The sequence below is a fragment of the Vicugna pacos genome, chromosome 33, assembly GCF_048564905.1.
Source record: "Vicugna pacos chromosome 33, VicPac4, whole genome shotgun sequence".
Lineage (NCBI taxonomy): Eukaryota > Metazoa > Chordata > Mammalia > Artiodactyla > Camelidae > Vicugna > Vicugna pacos.
In genome coordinates, this window is record NC_133019.1 from 6,852,576 (window position 1) to 6,877,315 (window position 24,740).

The following is a 24,740-nucleotide window of genomic DNA, read 5'->3' on the forward strand; positions in this document are numbered from 1 at the left end:
GCACTCAATAACCACTGGCATTTCATTATCAAAATATTTAATGCATATATTGGTATTTTCAGTCATGCCCACCCCACCCCAAACCATCCCCCACAGCACTGCCCTGATGTGCCACCGTCCCTGGGGACACAGAGGACTGGGACTCGAGCAAGGCAGGGGGCGCTCACTCTCAGGGGCGGCACAGGTCCGAGCCCGGGAGTGATGACTCCTTGCCTCTCCCTAGTCCTGGCCCCGGAGGATACAGCAATAATGCTTTAATCAAAACGGATCAAGAGTTAGAAACAGGATCAAATGGAGGGTAGGAGAGGTGCCACAGGGGGGAACTACCTGGAGAAAACCAGCTTGTGGACAAAGGGACAAAGAGGGGCCGGGTGGCTTGAAAATACCCACTTAGAGGGACAGGCTGATTACAGAGGTTCAAGTTTAACGTGAGAAGGAGACATTTTTTCCAGGCCTTGGCTCCACTGAAACTCTGCCTTCTGTGTTGGAATCTAAAGCAGCAGGAGTTTGAGCATATCCTTCTTGTACCAAATGGAGACCACACTCAGCCCTGATCCCCGACCCTTCTGCCCACAGCCTCCAGAGCTCACACCTGTACTGCTGTCCGCGTAACTGAGGCCATCTTGGGCCCTCACAGTCTCTCCTCTTCTTTTGCTGACTCTACCCAGGACTGTGCTGTGTGGTGAATCACTCCTCTGTCATCAAGAGCCTTGTAGTTAATAGATACTGTTTAATAACCATTAGGACCAGGTAGCCTCTATGCTCTGTTAGTCTCCAAACAATGATGAAAACCTTCCCTGACGTATTCCCGGCACCCACACGACCAGTTATCCATTCATCATCTTAACTTAGGAATGCCTGCCTGCTTCCAAGCTCCTGCCCCGACCTAGGTTAACTACAAAGTCGTCCCAACGGCCCCTCCGCGGTGCAGAGCGCAGCTGCGAATGCTTCCAGAGTGTATCTACCTGAGTTGACCCCGATCCCACCCCATGAGTAAGTGACCCTGCGATAAACTGATCCACTGGTCTCGTGGAGCTGCCGGCCTAGTGTTTGGTCTCAAGATGCCTTCCCAGTTCAGTGGGCACTTTCCTTCCATCCTCCAGCAAGGCCCCTGGGTCTTCCGTGTCCTCAAGCTTGGCAGTCCCCTTCCTGTGGAGTCTCCTGGCCCGTCAGAGCCCGTTGGCTGGGCCAGCTGCTGTCGGGTCAAGAGGCTTTGCCTCAGCGATCTGTGGGGGAGCACTCTGGGGCCCGGCGGGGGCCCTCCACGCTTCTGTCCTGATTGGGGCCTCACATTTCTCTATACCTGCGTGAGGAGAGAGGCCACGGAAGAGAAAGTGAGACACGGATTCACAAGCTCCTGCCCCAGTGGAGGGGACAGGGAGGGCCAGTTCCTAGGGCCCCATCATAACTGCCTCTCATCCCCGATCACTATAATTCGTGCTCCCTGTCACCTCTTCAGCAGGGAGCACCAAGCCAGAATGATGCTAAAAAGCTTTACAACATTTGTACCACGTTTGACAGTTTGCAAAACAGTATGACATCCCATCTTGTCACTGCCTGAGGTCTACCCTGTTGGGTGTTTAGAAGTAAGCACCCCCATTTTACACACAAGGACGCGGACGTACAGAGAAGCTGTGCAAGGTCTTACAGATGCGAGTGAGCAGAGAAGTCAGGATTGTCCAGCATTTCTGGTCCCAAGCCCCATGCTCCCTCTGCCCCAGCAAGCGACTCTGCTCCGCACACACAGGCCTTCCTCAGAGAGAAGGACCAGCCTAGGATGGCAGCCGTGCAGAGAAAAGCAAGCCCCACATGCTTGGGCTCAAATTTAGACTCTGCTGGGACTAGCTGAAGGCCTGAGGTATATTCCGTGAGTTCTGAGCCTCCGTCCTCTCATCTCTGAGTGAGAGCACCTACCTCGCAGGGCTGCTGAGAGGTAAGCGGGTACATCTAATGTCCGGCTCGGCTCACGCACAGCGTGCAAGCTGACTGCACGTTCATTCTTTTCCCTTTCCGCTTCGCTTCCTCCCCTCCCTGGGTCCCCTCGGGCCAGGCCCGGGGAAGGCAGGGGGAAGGAGCACCCCGCTCCTCCGCCGAGGCAGGGCAGGACAGATACTCCCTTGATGCCTCCTGCTCTCCAACCCCCACCCCCAGCCAGGATGACACCTTCCTTAAAGGAGGTGCTTCTCTAAGTACAGTGCTGGTTACCGTGACCCCAGTGGGCTCTTCCTCATTTACCATTCAGACCAGGTCCACTGCTCTGGTAGCTTCTCATTAGCAAGAGCTTCCTAAGGAAAGCCAGAAAGGTCACGAGAGAACATTGCCAACCACAGCGCCAGCCGCGAGGCGTGCCTCCGCCGCGCGCCTATCTGGGTGGCCTCCACACCCGCCACCACGGGCAACAGGCAGAGAGCGCAGCAGGCCAGCTTTGGGTTTTGTTCCAGAGGCTTCGCCGGGTAGTTGCATTTTGTGCACACCCCAGGCAGAGGGGCCAGACGACCCCGGTTTCTGAACTGCGGGAGGCACAGACAGCTCAGGTCGGAGTTCAGAGGGAAAACGGTTTCCCTGGACGCTGCCTCCTCTGTCCTGGGGGTACGTCCAAAGGCCTACCGCTCTCCCTAAGGGGAAGAGGCTGCCAGCCTCCACAGCAGCTCAGGCCCCTTAGGAAACTCTTCCCAGGCATCGAGGGAAGACGGGTTCAGAGTCTTTGGAACTGGCCCCCAAGGAAAAAGAGAAAGTTGGAAAAATTGCACTGGAGGAGAGAGGCTTTGCATGCAAGTCCCATGCTGACGGCACACTGGTCACAGACTTGAAGAAGATACTCACAAAAGTCATGGGATTTGAGGAAAATACTACCGCGCGTGGGTTAGGGCCACACTAGAGCTATGGAGACACACAGGGACAACAGAGGACAGGTTAGTGGGGCCGGTGGCCGGGGAGGGCGTTCACGGAGCATATTCGGGGTCCAGAGCCACATTCCTGACGCCTGGGCTGGAGCTGGGCTCCGACACGTGCAGAGCCACCGAGCGCTGGTTCTGACGCCCGTGAGAAGGCAGGCTGGGGAGATGGGGCCCCAGCTGTCTCCCCAGACCCCCGGAGGACTCACCCTTTGTCTCTTCTCAGGGATGACCTCCAGGCCAGGATCTCTTTGTACACCAACCGGCAGAGGAGCTGGGGGGTCAGCCGCACAGAGGGAAGGGGGGACAACATCAGCATGGAGCACGTGGGTGGTCCCCGGTGCCAGGTGAGCTCACAGTGCCATTAGGGTCACCACGGGAGACAAGGTGGTTCTGAGCACAGGGAGCTGTTCTCATTGCCCCAGAGCCCCAAATAGCCAATGCTGTGGACCTCCAGATGTCCAGCCCCGCTGGACGGGACCCTGCCCCATACCCATCTGTGCACCTCAAAACTCTTACCAAGCAGGCCAGGATGTCGGCAGAGATGAGCATGTAGAAGACGTTGTTCCATCCTGTAGGGGAAATGAGCCCGGCCAGCAGAGGTCCCAGAGCCGCACCTGCATGGAGCACAGCCTCAGAGCAGGCCCTGGCCCGCCCCGCCCACACGAGGGCAGCATCCTAAGAGTTTGCCAAGACAAGGTCCTGGCTCAGCTGCCAAGAGCCAAAAGGGAGGAGTCACAGACCTATGGACCCGGTGCCGTCGATGATGGCCGTGACGGTGGAGAGCGCCTTCGCGTTGCCCTTCAGGCTCTTGTGAGTGCCCTGGGGAGAGAGAGCAGAGTGGGGAGGCCCAACCAAGATGCAGCACCAGCAGGACCAGTCCCTGCAGAGGGGCCGGCTCGGGGAGAGGCAGCAACTGAGGCTGGGAGTTGAGAGGAAAGGTGGGTGGTGCCTGATGGCAGATTCTGAAGGGCTTTGAGGATCTTGTCTTTGCGCACGAGGGGAGGGGGGAAGACGGGGAGGACGGACCTAGAGAAAGAGGCCCTGACCAATCCTCTAAGTGATCCCTGGCCTCAGGGAGGTGGCCCCACTTACCAGGTCAGCTGAGACAGCAGTGGTGATGAGCGCATATGGGCCGTTGACCAGGGCCCCACAGATAATCAGCATTACTGAGGTGGTGAAGAGATGGCCCAGTTACAGAGGAGAGGCCCCCACCACCCCCAGCCCCAGAGCAGGTGAGTCCCCCAGGCATCAGGCTGAGAGCCTCCACTTCCCTGAGCCTCCCACCAATGCCCCAAGCCAGCTTCGTGGGACCCCAAGGCAGGGCCGTCTGCTCACCTATGGAGATGCTAATCCCATTCTGGCCAACGTAGTTGTACAGGAACATCTAAGAGAGAAGAAGGGGACAGGCAGAGTCACACCCTGGCTTCCATGCAGGCCCCTGTGTCAGACTGGAACCTAGAACTCGGGGAACCCCAGAGATCCCCTTCCTCCTTTCCCTCCTCATACCCAGACCTCTCAGCCTTCACGAGTCCCAGGGATACAAGGTCTAACACGTGGTAAACTACTATTTCCCTCATAAAAGTCTCCTCTCATATTCCACCTCCATCTCTTATTTGTTCCTTGGTCAAGAAGTTTGCCCCCTCCTGCTCCACCAAGGCCAAATAGCCCCTTTCCAAAATTCTCAGTCTGGATTTCTTTCCTGTGCCAACCTCGGCTTCCCCTCCCATGGGGGTGTGCAAACGCACACAGAGAAGGGCGTGTGCACACGATGCCCAGGTGTGTGCACGGTTCAGCGTCCCGGGCACACACGCATGTGCATCTGCACTTTGCCCTAGAGGTTATACGCACCATGGGGGCAGCCAAGATCAGCATGACACAGCAGGTGGTGGCCCTGCCATTGGTGTAGTCAGAGATGAGCCCCGCCAAGATGCCGCCTGGAATACACACGACGCGCACACTGCCCCATCGCTCTGCCCAGCGCTCGCCTGGGCCTGGGTGCCCACAGCCAGCAGAGCTTCTCCCTCTGCCACCCTCCCTGGGCCCACGGCTCATGGGAAGACCACACACACACACACACCAGGACCTTCTTTCCTAGGGCCACCCAGCTGGGCAGGAACCCTTTTTACTCTGATGCCACCTGCTTAGGTCACGTCCCACTGGACCTGTCCCTTCTTTCTGCACCCCCACAAGAGGAGAGGGGAATGCAGCCTAGAGGCAGAGCAGGGAGGGCACAGCCTCACCTATGATGCCACCAACGTCGAAGAGCGTGGACAGATCCCCAGCCTCCTTGGCACTAAAGTGAACTGTGGAAAACAAGAACATGTGTTCAGACCTGGGGGCTCAGGGCAGACCTCCTGGAGGGCCACCGCCAGAAGTGTCCCCGCAGAGCACCTGATCCAGAGCACCAGATCAGAGGAAGGAGTGCGGCCCATGGGAAAATGATTGGCCAAGATCCCAAGTGAGTCTGCCGCTGTTTGGGATGGGCCCCCAGTCCTGTACTGACTTCTCCCCCTGTCTGATGGCCCTGACCTCCTGGAATAGCCTCTTCTGAAAGCACTGGGATGTGGCTCTGGAGACCACTGTCCCACGGAGGGCACAACTACTCTCACGGAGCCTCAGCTCATCCAGCACATTCCTGCTCTGCCCCTGACCTAGCGGCAGGTCCCGCCAGGAGTGCTTCACCTCCATTTGAGGTCCCTGCTAATAAAAACAGCCAGGAAGGCTCGCAGGGAAAAGGGGACCTCAGGTCCCAGCCCTTGCCCTAGGATTAGAGAAAAGGATGTCCAGAAGCTTGAATCGTAGCTCAGCCTTCAAGGTTGACTCATATTTTAAAGTCAGCATCAAGGTCACAGAACAAAGAGTCAGTGTCCACAGAGCCTCTCCAGTGCTCTAGCCCTGTCTGTGAGGGAGGCCCCTCAGAGAGAGCTGGGGGCAAGTCCTGGCTTAGATTCAGCCCTGACTAATTCCCATGGCATCCTGTTCTGTGCAAGCATACTGTGTGGCAAGACAGCCCCGTCCCTCCCACAGGGCTTGGAATGAGCAGGGCAGCCCTGGGTGACAGGTCCTTGGCCCTGGAGGAGCTCCGAGGCCCTGGGGGTGGAACTGCTCCTTGACAGAGCAGCTCCACCTGCGGAAAACCAGAGACCTGGGACCGGTGGGCATACACATCCTTTTTCAACCACAAAAGTGTCCTCTCCTCATCTGTCCATCCTTGGGCAGGGGCAGAGGCAGAGGAGAGCAGGTCCACAAGATGGGCAGCCCAACAGACCTAGGCACAAGGCATCAAGTCCTCAAGGCTCCTGGGAGCCCCTTGGAAGAGGACGACAGTGTTTACTGCCAGACCACAAGCATTGGGGGAGCTCAGCAGGCCTCTTCCTTGGGCTGGGGGAGGCTCAAGGGACTCCTGGAGGCATTCAAAAGGCAGACTTTCTAGCACCCTCCCATCCCACCCACCTATGAGCCAAGCAGCCTGGGGGTGGGTTTCTTTCCCCTACACTTAAAGCTGGAGAAGAAGTTAGGGAGGATTACAGCACTAAGCTTTGAGTTCCTAAACTCAGCTCAGTGCCAAGGGAGGAAAGGTGGCTGGAATCAGGGGTCTAGGGGGTCATCTAAGAGGCTTAGCTTCCCATTAAAGAAAAATAAAAATCTCCTTCTGCTTGAGAGGTTCAGCAGAAATCCTGCCTGTTCCTGGAGTCATAAGCATCACATGACAGGTTTCCCCCTCAGAGACCCCCCACCCCTTCCTCCCTGTGACTCACCCACATTGAAGATGTAGAGGGGCAGCCAGTAGAGGAAGGTGTAACTGACCAGCTTGGCAAAGAGCAGACACAAGGAGAACTCGATCACGCCCTGGGGAGCATAACAGAGGACGTGATGGAGAGGGGTGCAAGGCGTCCTTGAGCCGGTGCAGCCCCACCGGCATCTGAGGGCCCCGCCTGCACTTCCCACCACCCACCACACAAAGCAGCCTTGAGCACACGTCCTGTCTCAGTGATGGCAATGTGTCTGCGGTTCCAATGTTGTGTCAACGCGGGCCTCCCACATCCCCCTCCCAAGGGCCGCCCTCCCTAGGGATCACATGGAAAGAAACCCAGAAACTGCAGATCATCTCTTGATATCCAGCAGAAGAATCTAGAAAGCCTCTCTCTTCCTTCCACTCTACAAACTTCTCACCGGGATCCGGAGCGCCCCAAAGAAGCTGATGGCAGCAGGCCCAGCGCTTGGCTCCTTGGAGCCACTGCCAGCAGACTCCAGGCTGCTCTCCTTGTTAGCGTGGGGTCTGTTCGCAGGGTCCTCAGGGTTGTCCAGGTTCTCTTCCGGCTCACCCTGAGCAGAGAGGAGCCCTGCTGTGGGCACATCCACATACCAGCTCCCACCAGCTGGAGGGACAACCCACGTGAGAGGCAGGGGCTCCCAAGCTGGAAGAGGCACGTGTCCTCCTCCTGGACTGGACCATCCTCCTGCCAGGCCCGGCAGGCTGTCCGGGAGCCACACAAGGGCCAGCCTTCCGGCCTGCGGAGTGACTGTGCACAGCCCCCTCCTCCAACTCCCCAGGCTTCCCTGGGCCCAGCCCCCCGGGGACTGGGAGGGCTGGGGGCCACACTCACGTGGTGCTGAGGAGGAGTGCAGTCCACGTCTTCTGGGTCTGAAAGATAAACCTTCTAAGCAGCTTCCCAGCAGGCCAGGCCCTCACCTTGCATGGGGTGTAGTCCCCACCCTCCAAGGTAGCGACTTTTCAGCACAAGGAAGCCTGGAACCAGGGCTCAGGAGACCACCTTCCAGGCCTGGGTGTCCTCACAACGACCTGTGCCACGACTGCCCCAGGGACTTCCGCTCTCTGGCTACGAAGTGACCACACTCCCAGCCAAGCTGACTTACTAGGCTGTCAGGGAGCCGGGAAGAGGCGGCAAAGATGGCGAGCATCCTGTGGGGTCCGCCTGTCCCTCCTCACGCTCAGATCAGCCAGGTTTGCCATCCTGACCACAGACTCTTGCTGAAACTTTCAACAGCCCAAGGAAGTAGGCATTGATATTCTTATTTCACAAGTGAGAAAACTGAGCCTCAGAGAGGTCGCCTGTCCCAAGTCACACATCGGTTCTTCCAACTCCTTGATCAGTAATCTCCCCTCTGCACCAGCTGCCTTCTCCCAGGACCTCGGTTCTGGGCCCCAGGGTGGGGGGAGGGTCCACTCACACTCAACGAGGAAGAAGAAGGTGACAAGGCCCATGATGGCGATGACGATGCCCGGCACCACGAAGGACAAGCCCCACTGCCCATCCACCCAGACGCCGGCGACCAGGGAGCCCAGGATGTTGCCCACGGACGTGTGGGAATTCCAGATGCCCATGATGAGCCCCCGCCTGGAGGGAGCGCGCCGGGAGGAGCAGGGAAGGAGGGAGAGAAGAGCGGGAACAGTAAGAAGAGGAGCACAGGGTTCATCCCAGCTGTCCTGGTCAAGTGCAAGAAGTTGACTGCCTGCAGCCTCCAGGCCCCAGGACGCCAGCCAGGGAGCAGGGGATGGGCTCTCTGGTGTCAAGTGAGTGGCAGCAAAGCCTGGGGGTTGATTCTGCCCCCAGGGGACACTGGCAGTGCCTAGAGATTTCTGATTGTCCCAGCCCAGGTGTGCTAGTGGCATCCAGAGCGTGGAGGCCACTAAACATCCTACAACGTGTAGAACGGCCTCCAGAACAAAGAGTTATCCATCCCCAAATGTCAACAGGACCAAGATGGAGAAACCCTGCCCCAAAGAAACATTTTTTGCACAGAAGCCAGTTCAAGAAAAAACATACATGTATATACCGTTTTATAGGCTTTGTTTTTTGTCTTCATGCAAAATGGAAATTCATCTGTTACGAGGAAAAATCATAACTAAGGTTGCAGGTTTGAAAGATTAAAACCTTACCAATGAGAAAATCAGTACTGGTTTTAGTAACTAAAACATCTGTATCTTAGCCTATGAAAGTCAGCAAGATGGAGGCCTGTTTCTCATCTTTCACTTTGAAATTATGCTGGGACCACATGGGCCCCCTCACCGGCCCAGGCCCCCTCGGGCACCGCCCACCCCACCTCCGTCATCACACTCACTTCCCCTTCCCGAACCAGTTGCCAACACAGGTCACCACGGAGGGCCAGCCCGTCGTCTGGACAAGGCCGTTGCAGATCTGCAAGGAGGGAGGAGGGAGGCGGGGCAGGCCCGGCTGAGCGGCTCAGCATCTGGGAGGGGGTCCCTCCACCGCCCATGCTACAACCCTCCCTCCCTCCTGTGCATGCACACACCACCTAACCCATGCGCTGACTTCTCCTCTGGCCCAAGTTCCCCACTGCAGAGAACAGGCCTCACGGGCATCTCAAGGGACCTGAGGATAGTGCTCAGTGCAGACTCACTGAGCGAATAAGGCTGACCTGGGATGTGGGAAGTGGGACCCGGCTTGTGTAATAAAGGGGCACTGGGCTGGGAAGGGAGCCCACGGGGCCCACCTCTGCCATGAGCCAGGGGCAGCTGGGGAGGACCAGAAGCCTCAAGGACGCTTTCTGTGCCCAGGCCTGAGTGCCAGACGGAGGCTCGTACCTGGATGAGCACGAAGTACCAGAGCACGTGGATGTTCCAGAAATACCCCAGGCCAAAGAGTGAGGTAAAAAGGCCACTGAGCAGCATTCCGGCCGAAAGGTAGTAACGGAGGGGGAGCCGCTCCCCAAAAATGCCACTGCAGAAGAGTTGGATTTGAGGTTAATCTCCACCACCTGCACCCCTTGACTTTCTACCTACTACTTCTCCCCTCCCCCTGCCCAAAGCCACCGAAACGACGCTTCCAAGGTGACCACCAATGACCCCTGTGTTGCCACGTGCCAGCGACACCCCCAGTCCTCCATTCCCAGGTCCTTTGCTTTATCTGATGCTGCTGACTTTGAATGTTCTCTCCGGGGCCCCACTGATGTCACTGTTGCCCCCTCGCTCCCCTTGGCTGACCACTCCTTCTCATGCATTTTCTTTTGCATCCCTTTTATGGTTTAAACCACCACCTATATGTTTAACAGCCCCCGCTGCGTATCTTCAGCCTGAACTTTCCCCTAGAGCTTCAGGATCATACCCAGATGACTTCTGGACGTCTTGACTTAGATGCCCCGCAAAACTGCCACTCAGCACCTTGTCCTGCTTCCCTCACTGGACTGGGTGGCACCACCATGCCTGGCCACTCAAACCAGGAACGACAGAGCTCCCTCAGTGTCCTGCCCCAGCCCTCCCACCAGTCTCCAAGCCCCACCACTGCACCTCTCACTTCCCCAGCGTGTCACTTCTGCTCCCTCTCTAGTACCACTGTTCTGACTCAAGCGCTCCTCGAAGCTCAGCGGGGCTACTATCACATCCATTCCTTAGTATGACCTGAAATTCAGTCTTGCCCTCCTTCAAGTCTACCTTCTGTCACCCTCAGTGATCTGTCTGAAATGTAATCTGAATTTATACCTTCAGTGGCTCTCCTGTGCCCACGGCCTGGTCCACAATGACCTCATTCTTCAGCCCCATCTCCTGCCACTACTTCCTTCAAATTTTACACTCTGTAAACCCACCCCACCCCACCCCACCCCTCAGATCATGCTGCTTCACACCTGCCTTACTTCACCCATGCTATCCCTTCCGCCGAGCCATTCTCCATCGCCAAGCTCAACTCCTATCATCTCCTCCGAGAAGCTTTCCTGAGCCCCCCTTCTCCAATCCCAGCTCGGACTAAGCAACTCCCTCTGAGCCCCCAGGGTGCCCCATCACCAGCTCTGTCACAGAGACACCACACTGTTTTATAACTGGCTGCTGGGGTACCGGTCACTCCATTAGGCTGTGAGCTCTTTGGAGGTGGTACCCTGCCTTAGTCATCTTTGGTTCCTGGGAACAAACCATGGTTGCTATGTAAAAGCCATGTTGGGATTTTTCTGGCACCCAGGGCTATTCTTCAAGGACCCTGGCCCAGGACAAACCGTATTCCAGCCACAGCACTGCCATCTGACTGAATAAACTCAAAAGGAGATCCAGGAAAGCATTTCCAGGAAATAAAGCTACTAAAAGTGAGAGTTGGCCAGGTGAAGGAGCAGGCTCGGTGGCCATGGAAGCACGGATGGCGATGAGTGATGCTGTGTGTGGAAGGGTCTTGTCTCATTTCCACCTGGGGGAACTATCACCTTTTTCCCTTTGACCCCGCTGCCCCCAGGTTGGTCAAGGGGAGATGGCAGATCCGAACCATCCTGCTCTGGGACGGTCACAGGCTCGGCCTCCCTCTCACCTGATGAACATGCCGATGGCATAGGCCACGAGAAAGGCGTTGTCCACGGCCCCCAGTAACTCCTTGTAGTTGCTCTGATCTGAAAGCCGATGGGAGAGACAAAAAGCTGGCTGCTTGGATGCCCCTGCAAGAAGCCCCTCTGGCCCCAGACAACCCTTTCCTGGGGAGGGGAGGGGGGTTTGGGGAAGAGCAACTTGCCCTGTTCTTACCAAACGGGGCCCAGTTGCACCACGTGGTGTCGTTGAGACTGTGGCTCTTGTTGACGGGCTCGATTATCCCCGAGCAGTTTTGGTGCAGACGGCTCTGGGGAGGCAGCACATGCACAGGTCGAGGGTCATCTTGTGGCCCGTCAGCCCACTCAGCCCAGAAAGGAGCAAGCAACCTTTCCAACCACACCAGCCCTGCAGCCCAGCCTCCTGGACTCTATGCTCCTTCCTCTGGCACCTCCCCTGGCTCCAGGGACAAGTGGCCACAGCAGCCTTGGTGAGGGGGCAAGGGGAGTCAACGAGCAGAACCCGCGGAGCGCAGGGTGCTTGCTCTCTGGATGCACCCACAGCCCCTGGCACCGCTGTCTTGGTGAATAACCCAAAGGGAGCCGCTGGGGAAACTCCTGGGAAAAAAGAGCTGCTGAAAGCGGGAGTCGGCCAGGGGGAGGAGCAGGCTCGGTGACCAAGGCAGGGGATACGGCGGCTACGGGCCAAGCTCCAGACCATCCTACTGAAGGGTATTTCTGCAGGGCCCGCATCTCCTGCATTATTCCTCACTGCCAGGCCAGCCTCACCTTGACAACACTGATGGGCTTCCGGGACATGTGATAAGTGGTGTAGATGAGGAAGGTCATCAGCAGGATGAAGCCTCGGAACCTGCAGGAAAAGGTGGGCATCTGGGTTGGCAAGAGGCTCGGCCCCACCGTCTCTGCTGCATGCAGGACGCATCCCACCTGTGCCTCCTCTGGCAGCCTCAGGGTCTCAGCACCACCACTCTCGACCTTCGGGCTCCCCTCCAGACACAAGTTCCTTGGGGCAGAGGCCAAGGGGAGGGTAGGAACAGACGCACAGAGGCCAGGGTGCTCGGGAGGCCTATCTCCCTGGTCCCGACTCCTGGGACCTGACAGCGCCGGCCCAGCACAAGCTCCCTGGACAACACCAGAGCACCTCCCCCTGCTCCCCATCACCTCGGCTTCTCTTCAGCCTCACTAAGGTCAGGGTGCCTCTATGTGTGTGTGTGTGAGAGAGAGAGAGAGAGAGAGAGAGATGGGGGCAGGGAGAGAGAACCATATTTAAAATGCCAGAAAAGGCAAAAGTGGGTAGGAGGCTGATGTGGGAGGGGCGTCTATCTTTAAAGCGAGGACAAGGCTTCTCCTAAGCTCAGAACACAGCAGACAGCACTGGCTGCAGCCCAGTCAGAGCAGAGCCCAAAACAGCTGGAGACGTGGCAGCAGACGGAAAGCTGGTGGCAAACCCAGGTCTTCTTCCTGGTCCCAGGCTAGTCCACGCGACTGGACAGAAGGGTCATTCTTTCCACCCGTGGCTCATACATCACATGTGCCCTCTCCCAGCCACCCCCTTCTCATCCCCTGCCCTGGTCTGGGGTGGAAAGAACAGTTCAGCCAGGCACCATCAGAGTTTCCCCTGCACGCCCCATGCCTCCCTTCTCCTGAGGGTCCGGGGCAGGGCCTCCAAGGCCTCCTGAGTCATTGTCTGCTTCCCTAGCGTGGCGTCAGCTGAGCCGAGTCAGCAGCCCAAACTCAGGAAGTACATGGAAAATAGACCTCAGAATGGACTGCCAGCCCCACAGGGAGCCCAGAGCCTGGTTTATTAAAGAGCTTATGGAGAAGTTGGGGACGCAGGCAAGGAGGGGCCCTGAAGCCCTTTCTCTCCCTGGGCTGCATGAACCGAAGGGCCAGAACCCTTGGAGGCTGAGTCTGCCCTCTCCAGGGATCTGCCTCCAAACCCCCAAATCATCTCCCCCAAGCACATCATGAAGGCTACTGCTTGTGCAATAAAGGGGCCTTCAGCAGCATCTGGATTCAGGTTGGGCCACCAGCCCCTCCCCACTTCAGCCCTGGGCTCATTCTCCATCTTCAGCCTCCCCACTGCCCCACAGCTTATCTTCTGAAGACCAGGAGGGTGCACACATCGCCTCCGTCACCAGGCTGAACAGTTTTCAGTGGCTCTTTATTCCATCGAGAACAAAGCTCCGGCTCTCTAGTCTGGATGTCACGCTCCTCTCCAGCCCTGCCTCTCTGGCTCCCAGTTCCTGAGGGTGCACGAGGGGGTCACCAGGGGTCCTCCAGGGATACTGGGGTTAGTCCAAGGGGCTGTCACGGTGACCCACACGGACAAGCTTGGTGGCAGCAATGTTTTCCAACTGGCAAATGGCTCATGAGTCCCTGTTTAGGGACTTCTAGAATCTGGGGAGGTTCTCTGAGAGAATTTGGAGAGGGACGTCTTCAAAGAGCAATGGACGGGAGAAAACCACAGCCCTGCAGGTAACATTCACCCGGAGCCCTGCCTGGGGAGCTGCCTGGTCTGGAAAAAAGCTGAAAGCTTTCAGGGATGCCTCTAATTTACTGTGTGACCAAATGCAAGTTCCTAAACCATTTTTGCTTCTGGCTTCCTCATCAGTCGCATGTGGATGACAGCACCAACCACATCCTCAGAAGCAGGTGAACACGATGCTACTCTCAGCCTGGTCCCTAGGTCTCTGTTGCATCACCTTCAAGACCCCCAGGACTCAGCTGAGCCTATCTTGGCTGCCGCATGGATGCAGCCACTGATCCTGGTGACAAATCAGATCTCTGGGTCTCAAAGACTCCCAAGGCCCTGGAGCTGACCGATCACCCTTGATGAGCCTGGCAGTGAGGTCCAAGATGCAACTCAGCCACACCAAGCCCTCTCAGGAGCTGGCTGGAGCCAAGGAAGGGTCAAAAGACACAGCCTGGCTGCCCCACCTCCCTCCTCCCACCACACTGCTAAACCCCAAGTGCCAGCACCTGCCCACCCAGGAGACAGCTCAGATCGCCCTCCCTTGACTTCCGCCAGCCCAGCTGTTCTCCCTTCTTCTCCTTCACCTGGTGTCCTCTTCTTCCAGAACTCAGGTGGGAGAAGCTGTGAGAGCAGCAGACACGTGCCCACATCTGACACCGTGCTCCTCTGGCAGAACAAGACTGCCCTCCCGCCCACATCCTATACACGCCAGGCACGGTGCTAGGGACCCAGCAATAGGCCAGAGAAACTGTAAGAGAGATCTCCGGGGGCTCACAGATCAGCACGGCCGCGACAGAGCTATTAACAAGGGCAGCCCTGCACGACATGGACGCAGGGACACGGAGACCAGCTGGGATGGGAGCAGTGTCAGGAAAGGATTCTGGGGCTGAGGCTTCAGCAGAATCTTCACAAAGAAGCAGGAAGTAGCCAGGCCTGCTGGGGCTGGGGCAGGAGCCGGTGCCAGGGAGCGGGAAGTCTGCGCACGAAAGCGTGGAGGCGTGAATAACACTGCCTGTTTGGAGAACTCTGTGTAGCTCAGGATATCTGGAAGGTGGGACGGAGCCAAGCATGCCAGGAGAGGTAGCTGGGAAGGAGGGAGGGGCAGGTCACGGAGTGCCTCGGGTGCCAAGCTGTGGAGTTTAGACTGTCCCTTGAGGGTGACGGGAAGTCAATGAAAAGGGGTGGGATTTGCTAGGTCAGAGAGTTCTAGACGCAACCCAGGCTAAGCCAGGTGAAGACCCTGCTGATTAGTTTGGGAAGCCCCCAGCATAAGGCAGGACCAGTTCCCTCTGCCTTATCCATCCTGCCAGCCACTCCCCAGGCACATGGCTACTGGGGGGGCGCTCTGTGGTGCATTTCAGGGAGCTGGTGTCTGTAAGGGAAAAGAGCAAGGACTTAGGAATCAGGTGGAACCTGATTTCATTCCTTAAATCTGTTTGACATCTGAAAAGTAGAGGGTTTATCACCTTTCTCACTGGGCTATTGACACGTTAGTGAACTGATGCACAGGACAGCTCTTATATGTTCCCGACCCCCTATGGGCGCTTAAAAATGACAGCTACTGTTACTTTAGACTCTGAGGAAGGGAAGCCAGAGGGGGCTGAGGCAGCCCATACAGCTCTGCTATGGGAGGTGAACAGCGTGGGGGTTGGCACCAAACTCCTCCGGATGGCGGGGGTTCCAGGCCCCGGACTGTCTCTAAGGTAGGGACTTGGAGGCCAGCATGGGCCCCTCCTCCTTCTTCGCAGTATGCAGACCTGGGCTTGAAACACAAAGACACCCCAAAGCTACCAGAGCCCTCGCCTGGCCTGTGGGCCTGCCCAAACGCTCCCTTGGGAGTAAACTGGGAGGCTCAGCAGAGGTCCCAGACATGCAGACCTGCGAGATTCCAGCCCTACCCAGGGGCCTGGCCTGATCTTTCTCCCAGCTCTGACTTCAACCCCAGTAGAGACCCAAGATAGCAGGAGAGTCATGACTCCTGGAGCAGGGGCTGGGTTGGGGGGAGGAGGTCCTCACACGTGCTGTGTGACACTGGCCTGGCACGGGCTTCCTCTGGGCTGCGGCCTGGGCTCCAGCATGACGGCAGATGAACCCTGACTGCGCGGCTAGCTGGGCAGAGCGGACATGGAGCCAAGCCTCCCCTTGGTCCAGCCCTCTTTCCATTCCACTTTGGCAGCTCTTCTGAGAAAAAGCCTAAGGTGCCATTGTTCAGAGGGGGACTGGAGACATCGGTCAGGTTAAGGGCTGGGCTGAGGCCAAGGCTGACAAGCTAACAGTAACTCACAGGAAAGAGACTTGACGTCATGGAGAACCCGTGGGTTTCACTTCTTTTCTCATGAGCGCTTCTTACAGAATCAAGAGGCCCCAGAAATTGTGCAGGGGGAAGAACACACACGGCTGGGCTCTGTCTCACCAGCCCCAGGGTGGCTGTGAGGGGCGCATGGCAGCTTAGTCTGGGTCAGGCCGGGCAGGCAGGCCAGGGACCCAGGAACGTGCCTAGCGAGGCCCACAGACTGTCCCAGGTGGGGCTGCCTGCCCCATGGCCCTCGAAGTCTTTGTTAGCAAGAAGTGGCACTTCTTAGAGTCCCACCTCCCCTTACCCAGCACTAGTTACTGAGTAACCAAGTCAGATAGGTGGACTAGCTATCTCTTAACTATTAGCTGACAGTCCAACTTATTTTTTCAAAGTAGCATGATAATGGCTTTATGGACCCTGTTAAGACTTTGCACTAGAAATGTTTCCGGGGAGGGACAAAGAACAATGTCTGCTAAAGCAGCAACAGATGAAAAGCAAACACCCCGAAGGACCTACCACCACCAATACCAGCACAACAACAGAAAATAAGAAACAGCCCTGCAGAAAGACGCTGACCGTAGGAGACGGTGGGGAGAGGCCCCTTTTCTCTAGCATCTACCCACTCAGCCCCTAGTCCCTGAAGCCTCTTCCTTGCTCCAACCACATTGCTGACGGCCCCTATCCCCACGTCAGGCCAGTGGGGACCTAAACTCCCTCACTGACCAATCCCACTACTCCTGGCTAGGGCTGCTCTGGTTGGTCAGGTGACAGACTGGGCTGGCTGTGGCTGCAGATGACCTTGGCACTTGCCCTAAGGAAATGAATTTGGTGGCCCATCCTGGGACTGTTCTGGGACTCAGCAGATATGAAAAGGAGAAAAGGCTGGGAACAATAAGAGCCAGGCCCACCTCACCCCCTGCCAAGTCGTCCACTGCCACTGGTAGAGGAAGGCCAGCCTGGAACAGACAGCACGGGGCAGAGCCCTGAGCCAGGCCTTCCGCTTACCAGATGGGACAGGGACAGGCCATGTCTGGGAGGGCCTGTGAGGACAGAGGAACCGTCTCGGGGCAGAAAGCCCATCCAAGGAGTCCTCTACTTGTTACCCTTCCTCTAGCTGGGACTGGGCGCTTGCTCAGAGAGATCAAGTTGATTCAGGATTTGGCTCCAAGATGCTTCCCAGAGAACACAGCCATTGGCTAGTCACCACAAGGAGCCCAGGACTTTATAGAATGAATGAGTAAGTAAGATAATGATCTTTTGTAGGAGACAGGAAAATACAGGCTAGATTGTTTTGCCCTGAGGAGGAATCTAAGTAGGGGAACACTGAGTGCTTAGACAGAATGAAAAGGCATGGCTTTTAACTCCAGCATGAGGTTTTGTGTGGGCACCTGGGAAAACTCTGGAAGGGTGTGACAGCTGGGAGGGTTTGGAAGAGGTCAAGGGTATTAAGCTGGTCTCTCTTCTGAAGAAAGGCTGTGCAAATGGCAGAGATGGAAATGTGTTGGTGCTGGCAGAGCTGTGGTCCTGCCCAGGGAGGTAAGAGGATGACCCTCCTCTCAGGGTCTCTGGAGGCCCAGCCCCACGGCTCCTCCCCCTCATCTGCTCCTTCTCCCTGCAGCAAGGATCTAGGGAATGAGGCATGAGCCAGAGGCCAGAGCTAGAGCAGTAATGCCACCCGCCCTACCTTTACCCCACACACTAACTCAGGGACAATCAGATGCGGGAGTCGTGGGCTTCACGGACTCAATTCTGGTGTTACAGCTCAACTCCGGTCTCAGCACTCAGGTGGTACAGCTTGACTGGAAGAGTAAGGCCTTGGCCAACCACAGAGACCATTCCCAAACCCTTGCTGCCTCCTAGACCAGTCGGTGGCACCGGAGGCTGACTGCCCCACCCCAAACAGGAAAGTGCACATCAGTCTGCTCTGTAAGGAGGGAAAGAGGAAACAGCGGGGAGGAAGAGGAAGTAGAGGACAGCTGGCGGAGAAGACAGCGATCATGCACGAATGGGGGAGGGGAGCGCCATAGGGTCACGTGCTCTTCGGGGATCAGCCCCCACAATGAGGAACCTGAGGAGAGGAAGAGGGTAGAGCCAGGGAGGATGGTTCAGCGCTCCAGGTCCTCCTCCAGGATCTCTCATTCCTTTACAGGGCAGCCTCCCAACATCACAGCTCTTTTTAAAGGAGCCCTTTCTGCTGCCCTTACCAGGCACCACTTGGCAGTTACCAGGAAAGTAAGACAAGAGAAAGCTGCTTTGGGAGCATCCAGGGCCCCGGATCTGAGGCCACAGCAGAAGAAGGAAAAGAACGTTAGACTTAGACCAAAAGAGGCTGAGTCCTAACTTCTGGTTCTGTTACTGTGACTTAGGGCAAGGCCTCTCACCTCATCCTCAGCTGATCTTCTTTTAAATGAGGCAGTAAACTCCTGTCACACGAGACTGCCATAAGGATTAATTGAGATAACACTTCACCCCTCGGCGTCACTTTGATCTCCCTTTAAATAAGATACTAAACTCTCATCCCCCGAGATTGCCCTAATGATGAATGAAATGAGATATGAGGGCTCTGGCAGTGAGACCCCAGCAAACTCTGGAGGGCGAGCCATTCGTCCCAGATGCCGCCACCAGCCAGCCTTGGTCTTTTCGGCTCATGTGCGACGATCAGGGTGTGGGAGACGACTAAGTAATGTAAGAGTTGACAGCTCCTGTGTTCGTGCTTGCCCAATGTCCCCCGCCTCCCATTCCTGCTCATCCAGCTGCTGCATCACCTGGCCCTCCTCCCACAGGTCTCTTTTCTCCAAGTCCTGAACTGTTCCCCTTGACAGGCCCCAGGAAATGGGCCCAACCCCACAAGCGCCAGCCACAGTCACCTCTCTGGCAAGATGCCCATGGTGCCATCCACCCCTAGAAATCCCAACGCACACGCTGGCACAGAGGCAGGGCGTTGGCCAGGCCCAGGGCCGGGGAGGACCCTGAGAGGCTGTGAGCAAGCTGCCCACCCCATCCTGACAGAGGGTCTAACAGGAGAAGGAAGGCACACCTGGGGCCGCCTCCTCTCAGCCTCACCTCCAGCGGCTGCTCCTTCAGACCCCGCACCCCAGCCAGCACAGCTACACATGACCCAGTCCTGAAGGGACAGGATATGTCCTCACTTCCATGCCTTTGCTTTCTCCACAGCTTCTGCTCAGAATACCTCTAGATCCACCATGTCAATTGCTGACTTTTCCTCCTAATAAAAGTGAATCCCTCCCTCCACTGAAACTCACAAGCACCAAGCAATTACCAAGTACTAACTGCACGCTAGGCACTGGGCTAAGTGCTTTAAATACCTTCTCATAGAATTTCACCAAACCCTGTGACAGAGGTACACTATTACTCCCATTTTAAAGGACCTGGACCCTAGAGAGATTAAGTGATATGGCTAAGGCCAGATGACTATGTGATCTTTCCCCTCCTCCTCTAACCAGAGGGACAGTGGGAAGGACCATGGACTTGGGAGTCCAAGTCACCTGGATTCAAATTCAGCTCAGTCATTTACTAGTTACGTGTTGCTGGACAAGCTACATAACTTCTCTGCTTCATTATGTCCATACGATGGGGAATTTGGTGGGGAAACAAACAATGACCTGGCAGTGAACCACAAACACAATGCCTGGCACAGTAGGAATGAAAAGCGAGTAGAATAACAGTCAATAATTGATGTTGAGTCAGTACTTAATACAAACCTGGCACTGACCTGAGTGCTCAACCTCCCAACAATCTTCAATCCTCACAGCTGCCTAATGAGGCAGGTGGTACCAGCATCCTCACTGCACAGGGGAGGAATCCAAAGGGCCAATCCACCCTCCAGTGTCCTAATCCAGGAAGGTCTGCTTTCTTCACTTCTGCTGAAATGCCCTCCTTGGAACGTGTGGAAGCAGCAAGTTTTGATAATGAGAGTACACACCCTCTCTGCAGCTTGCTCCTTAGTTCCAAGAAAGTAGGACCACGTTTTAATCATCTCTGTAGGCCTCAGAGTACAACATGATAATGTGCTCCCAGCAGGAGCCACAATGAGGCTTTAGTGTTCGTTAGAAGTCCAAACCTACATGCATCAGGACAGAAGAGGAAGAACACTTACCAAGTGCCCTCCATCAGCCATGGGAGGTCCAGAATGTTTACGTATTGAGTTTATCTTCAAGAACCCACCTGACTTTCACCAGTGAAGAAACTGAGGCTCAGAGAAGTTAACTACACAAGGCATACAGTGGTGAAAGGATTTCAATCCATAGCTGTCTTTTTTTTTTTTTAATGGAGGTACTAGGGATTGAACCCGGGACCTTGTGTGCTAAGTACCAGCTCTACCACTGAGCCATACCCCACCCCCATCCATATCCGTCTTAAACCTGGGAGATGTTGGGAAACACAGTAGTTGTACTCACATTTGAAGAAGTGTGTAAATGACGTGTGTGGCTATAAAAAGTTGTGTGTGTTCCTGAGCTCTTCTAAAATGCTGGTGTGGGACAGGCTATCTATAGTGATGCACTCTCTCTGCCCCCCATTTTCTCTGAAATATAAGTTACTTTGGTTAAAGGATATAATTAATATATATGAATGAGACTCTAATAGGAACAAGAGTGGCAGAGAGGTACAATTTTGTACATATCGTAATGAGATGCAGTTTTGTTTATTAAGGGAAAACAGAGAAATAAAATGTTATTATTTATTTAAGCATCTCAAATTGTTTGCTCTATGAGAAACTCCTACAGATTCCTCAGTGCCCTTTTGGTCCATGATCTGTTTCTGTGGATCAGCACCCTGGCAGTGCTGTGCCTGATGATCACAGTACAGTTACCAGTCACGATTTCTGTTATGACTCTAAATGTTACTTGGGCTGCAACCTTGCTTCTTCAGTTTGAGTTTAGCATCTTCCAGGTCAGTGGTTTTCAACTGAGGATGGATATCTGATTTTCCCACAGATGATGTTTCGGACTTCCTCCAGACTTACTAAATCTCTTAAGTTGACATTCTTGGTATCTCCTTGGTATATTATATAAATTATGTCTCAGAGTTTTTATATATCTCAAGATTTTTTCCACTATGAAAATTACCTTCATTCATTTTTATAAATCAGACGTAATGCTCACCATCTTCTTTGAAATTAGCTTTAGTGGGTTTTTAGACATTGTCTAATTTGGGGGGGGGATTGGCTTTATTTTGTTTTTTTACATTCCTCGGGAAAAACTAATTTCCTTGTTAGCTGCATTATTCTTGTCATGAATTCTCATCAGGTCATTTGCTTTTGAAACTTATCAGTAATAAGTTAATCCACATTTTTTTAGAACTGTCTCAGAAAAGCCCTGTGCCAGGTGCTCACCCCTGGGTACAGATTTCTGATGACAGCACTCCAACATCTTTAAAAATATATCAGTGGACTGAGTCAGGATTTCCAAAACTCTTCAGTAAAGAAGCTGACAGGTTTATGAGGTTGCTAACCCAAGATTCAGCAGAATAAGAATTATTCACATATGATGCAATGAACCGGTTGTCATTTATGTTTGGAATACTCTTGATGTTATAGTAGTCAATTTTCTGAATACACAAGGAAGCCCTTTCTCTTTCTTCTTAAGATACCTGTAACCCATAACAATGAAGGAGACTCTGCAAACTGAAATGAAACATTTGTAAATACCTTTTCCTCCCTACCTGACCCCTTATTTTGTGATCAAGAATAATCTTCCTTTGAGACTATTTTTGATCACAGAAGGGCAGACTGTAGAAAAAAAAGTTATGTTTCTCTGGAAAATTATGCATTGCCTAAAGGACACCCTTCCAAATTATCTGAATCTCACCTTCCACTGACCTGGAATTGCTTGAAAGAGTAAGTAACTGATAAGTCATACAAAATATATCTATGAAATAATAGAGTTTCAATAGTCTTTCCTTCCAACCAGTTTTGCCTCAATATTCCTGACTTATAAATGGGCATGTTCTTCGTATTCTCTGTTTTTAAAATTGTGGTAAAACAGTATGTAACATAAAATTTATGATTTAATCATTTTAAAGTGTACAGTTCCGTGGCATTAAGTGCCTTCGCATTGTTGTGCAGCCATCACCGCCTATCCATCTCCAGAAACTTTTCATCCTCCCAAACTGAAACTCTGCACCCATTAAAGAGTAACTCTCCATTTTCCCCTCCCTGGATTTTCTTTAGTGCCAATTATAACATCTCCTGGCTCCCTCATTTATGAGTGAAATAAAATCTTTTTAACACATGTTCATCTTTACATCATTGTGAGAGTCATGATCTTATCTTTTCCTGAAAAATATCTTTTATCAGACCTAAACTCAAAAAGGACCAAATAAGTAATTTAAGTGAGTGAGGAAGGCTGGAAGTGACGAGGACTGTCCCCAGTGAGGGCTGTCACCAGTTAGAAAGTGCCTCTGGTGACCATTCTGATTTGCCCAGGACTGAGGGAGCTGGGAATGTAGGATCTTCTGTTTTAAAACTGGAACAAGTGGTCATATTGAGAGCTCGTACCCCAGCTAAAGCGGACTCCTCAACTCCTACTGATATAATTTGGGAATTTAGGCCTGATATTGCTACATCGTCTGTTTTGCAAGAGAAGCCAGGAATCTGGCTATCCATGTCAAGTTTCACAATTTGTAAATGATGGCAACTAACATAAAATTAAACAAAACAAATAACAAAACAAAAAACACTGTGCCGACCAAGCAAACTGCCTCTGATGGGGCTGAACGTTCTCCACTGCACCCCACACCCCAACGTGTCCATGGCGTCTTCAGGCCTCCTCGGTCAGAAGAACTATTCTGGAAGCCTCAGGCCAACTGTTGGGGTGACCACCCGGCTGAGGAGCAGCTGCCGCTCTGGTCTGAGAGGTATGCCCTCCCCTGGTGTCTCTCTCAGGGCCGGGAATCCCTCAATGCAAGCTCCCAGGACCACTGGGTTCTGGTCTTGGTGTTATCCAAGGGCTAAAAGGACCAAAAGGGACACTCAACATCTCCAATGACCAGTGATCACTTTTTCAGCAACTCCACCACACCCTGGCTTCCGTTCCTAGCCTGCAAGTCCGCCCCCCACCCCCGGTGCTCAGTGATACGAAAGTGAGGCGCTCTGAAGGTCTGCCCCTGAGCTTGTGCGTAGATGAGGACGCAAAGGGACAGCGTCCCGGGGAAAGCGAGGTCTAGGGGGACTTGAGTCAGCTAGGGAGTGCGTGCCATCCATCTCCCTGGCCGGCGCCGCTGAAGGAGACCGGCCGGATCCTGCCAGAGTTGCCGAAGCGCCCTGGGACTCCCGGCCGTTCCCGTCGGGTCTCGCGAAGGAGGCTGCTTTGGCCCCGCGCGCTTAGGGCGGGCGGGGAGCTGCTCCCGGGCAGCGCGCCCACCGCTGCCGTCCTACTCACCAGCTGTCCCTGGAGAAGGCACGGAAGAACCAGACGCCGGGAGCCAAGGAAGACCTCATCTTGCCCAGCCGGTACCCGAGGCAAAGCAGAGGAGGCGGACGAAGGAGGGTGCAGAGCTGGGCACGCGTCCGGAGCTGGCAGCCAGAGGGGTTTAAATGCCCCGCCGCCGGCCCGCCCTGACCCCGCAACCCGTGGCCTTTAGCCCCCGCCCCCTTGCACCTGACCGCCCTCCGGCGCAAACCGACTGAATGCCCATCCTCCGCCGCCGCCTGCTAGCACCGGAGTTTTCTCGAGCTTTGCCTCTGGGCTAGGGACCCACGGCCCTCCGAGTTTCTGGAGGCTCCATCTTCGGGCCTGCACTTTCCGGGTCACTTCCCTCCGGGGAACCGAAAGCCGCGATCCCAGACGTAATCTGTGTGACCTTCCGTCTGCCCGCAGCTGCTCGTGCAGCGCCCTCCTCTCCTGATTAGCAGTGGCCCTGGCACAGCCTAGGAAACTGAGGTACGCAGGAGGGCGAGGACTGACACCCAGTGGTCCTCTACAAGATGCTGGTCTGAGTACAGGCGCCCCCTCGGAGCGCAGGTGTTTCAGGGAGATACAAATTGGCCCCAAATGTAACTTCCTAGGCACCCAACAGGGACCTTCTGTCCCACTCAGACTCCGGACTCTGCATTGAGCCAAACGGGGCCCTACCTACCACTCTGGACTCACAGAGAGACTGCGCCCCCATTCCACCCTCGCCGAGACAGCCCTATAGCTAATGCGCTCTCCCTACTGGAAGGAAGCCGCCAAGCAGCAGTGAAGAGCCAATCTGCGGCACAGAATTCCGTGCTCCTAAAAGTGCCCTTCAGGCCTCTAGCCTGGAAATTTCTAGGATATGTTTCCACCTGTAAAAAGCAGTTATTGTGAGATCTTTGAATATGAACCCAAGGGTGACTTATAGAGGGGTGGAGAGGGAAGCATTTGCCTGGAGAATAAAATCGTTAATAGAAGATAAACTAGGAATGTGTCTGTAAAAATAGGTTTCAGCCCTAACCCCACCCTGCCCCTCAATCCTAGGAGTGCCTAGGCCTGAAGTTCAAGGTCAGAGAAGTGCAGCAACAACTACACCAAACAGCTTCAGACCCAGGAGAGTGAACTTGGTCGCTGCCAGCCCCGGAATCAAGCAAAAAGAGGTAAACAGAATTGTAAAACCCTCCGTTAATGCCAGGCAGTCAAGGGGGGCAGGGGTCCAATAGCTGAAATGAAGACAGCAACAAGCAGAGGGCAGGAAGGAAAGGAACAGAAAGGAAAGGAGAGAGAGGAGAGGAGGAAGGAGCCTGGCTAGAGTGTGTAAGGAATGGAGAGCTGAAAGGCCAGAGGAAGAGCACAGCTGACAGCGGCGAGCC

The 24,740-nt window shown here is 54.8% G+C and overlaps 1 protein-coding gene across 2 annotated transcripts; it reads right to left on the reverse strand.

The window, feature by feature from the left end:
- Positions 1–58: 58 nt before the first annotated feature.
- Positions 59–24,254, reverse strand: SLC37A2 (solute carrier family 37 member 2). 2 transcript variants are annotated; one of them, XM_072953836.1, is made up of 19 exons: positions 23,353–24,254; positions 11,949–12,030; positions 11,377–11,470; positions 11,168–11,246; positions 9,466–9,601; positions 8,982–9,058; positions 8,091–8,257; positions 7,505–7,542; positions 7,071–7,223; positions 6,656–6,746; positions 5,138–5,200; positions 4,746–4,831; positions 4,233–4,281; positions 3,990–4,063; positions 3,638–3,716; positions 3,414–3,511; positions 3,104–3,168; positions 2,824–2,880; positions 59–1,303 (listed from the first exon to the last, which is right to left on the reverse strand). In XM_072953836.1, exons 1-18 carry the CDS (start codon positions 23,409–23,411, stop codon positions 2,850–2,852), a joined length of 1,521 nt encoding a protein of 506 aa, XP_072809937.1. In that variant the 5' UTR covers positions 23,412–24,254; the 3' UTR covers positions 59–1,303; positions 2,824–2,849. The 2 variants fall into 2 exon arrangements, with proteins under 2 accessions (XP_072809937.1, XP_072809938.1); XM_072953837.1 differs by lacking the exon at positions 2,824–2,880 and having other exon boundaries at positions 60–1,303.
- Positions 24,255–24,740: the final 486 nt, after the last annotated feature.

Bases quoted from the DNA above. Each gene is read 5' to 3' on its own strand.
- SLC37A2 (XM_072953836.1), bottom strand. From the start codon at position 23,411: ATGAGGTCTTCCTTGGCTCCCGGCGTCTGGTTCTTCCGTGCCTTCTCC. The intron at 6,747-7,070 runs GTGAGAAGTTTG...TATGCTCCCCAG, and splicing joins TTGGGGCGCTCCGGATCCCG to GGCGTGATCGAGTTCTCCTT. The intron at 4,064-4,232 runs GTGAGCAGACGG...TCACCACCTCAG, and splicing joins TGGGATTAGCATCTCCATAG to TAATGCTGATTATCTGTGGG.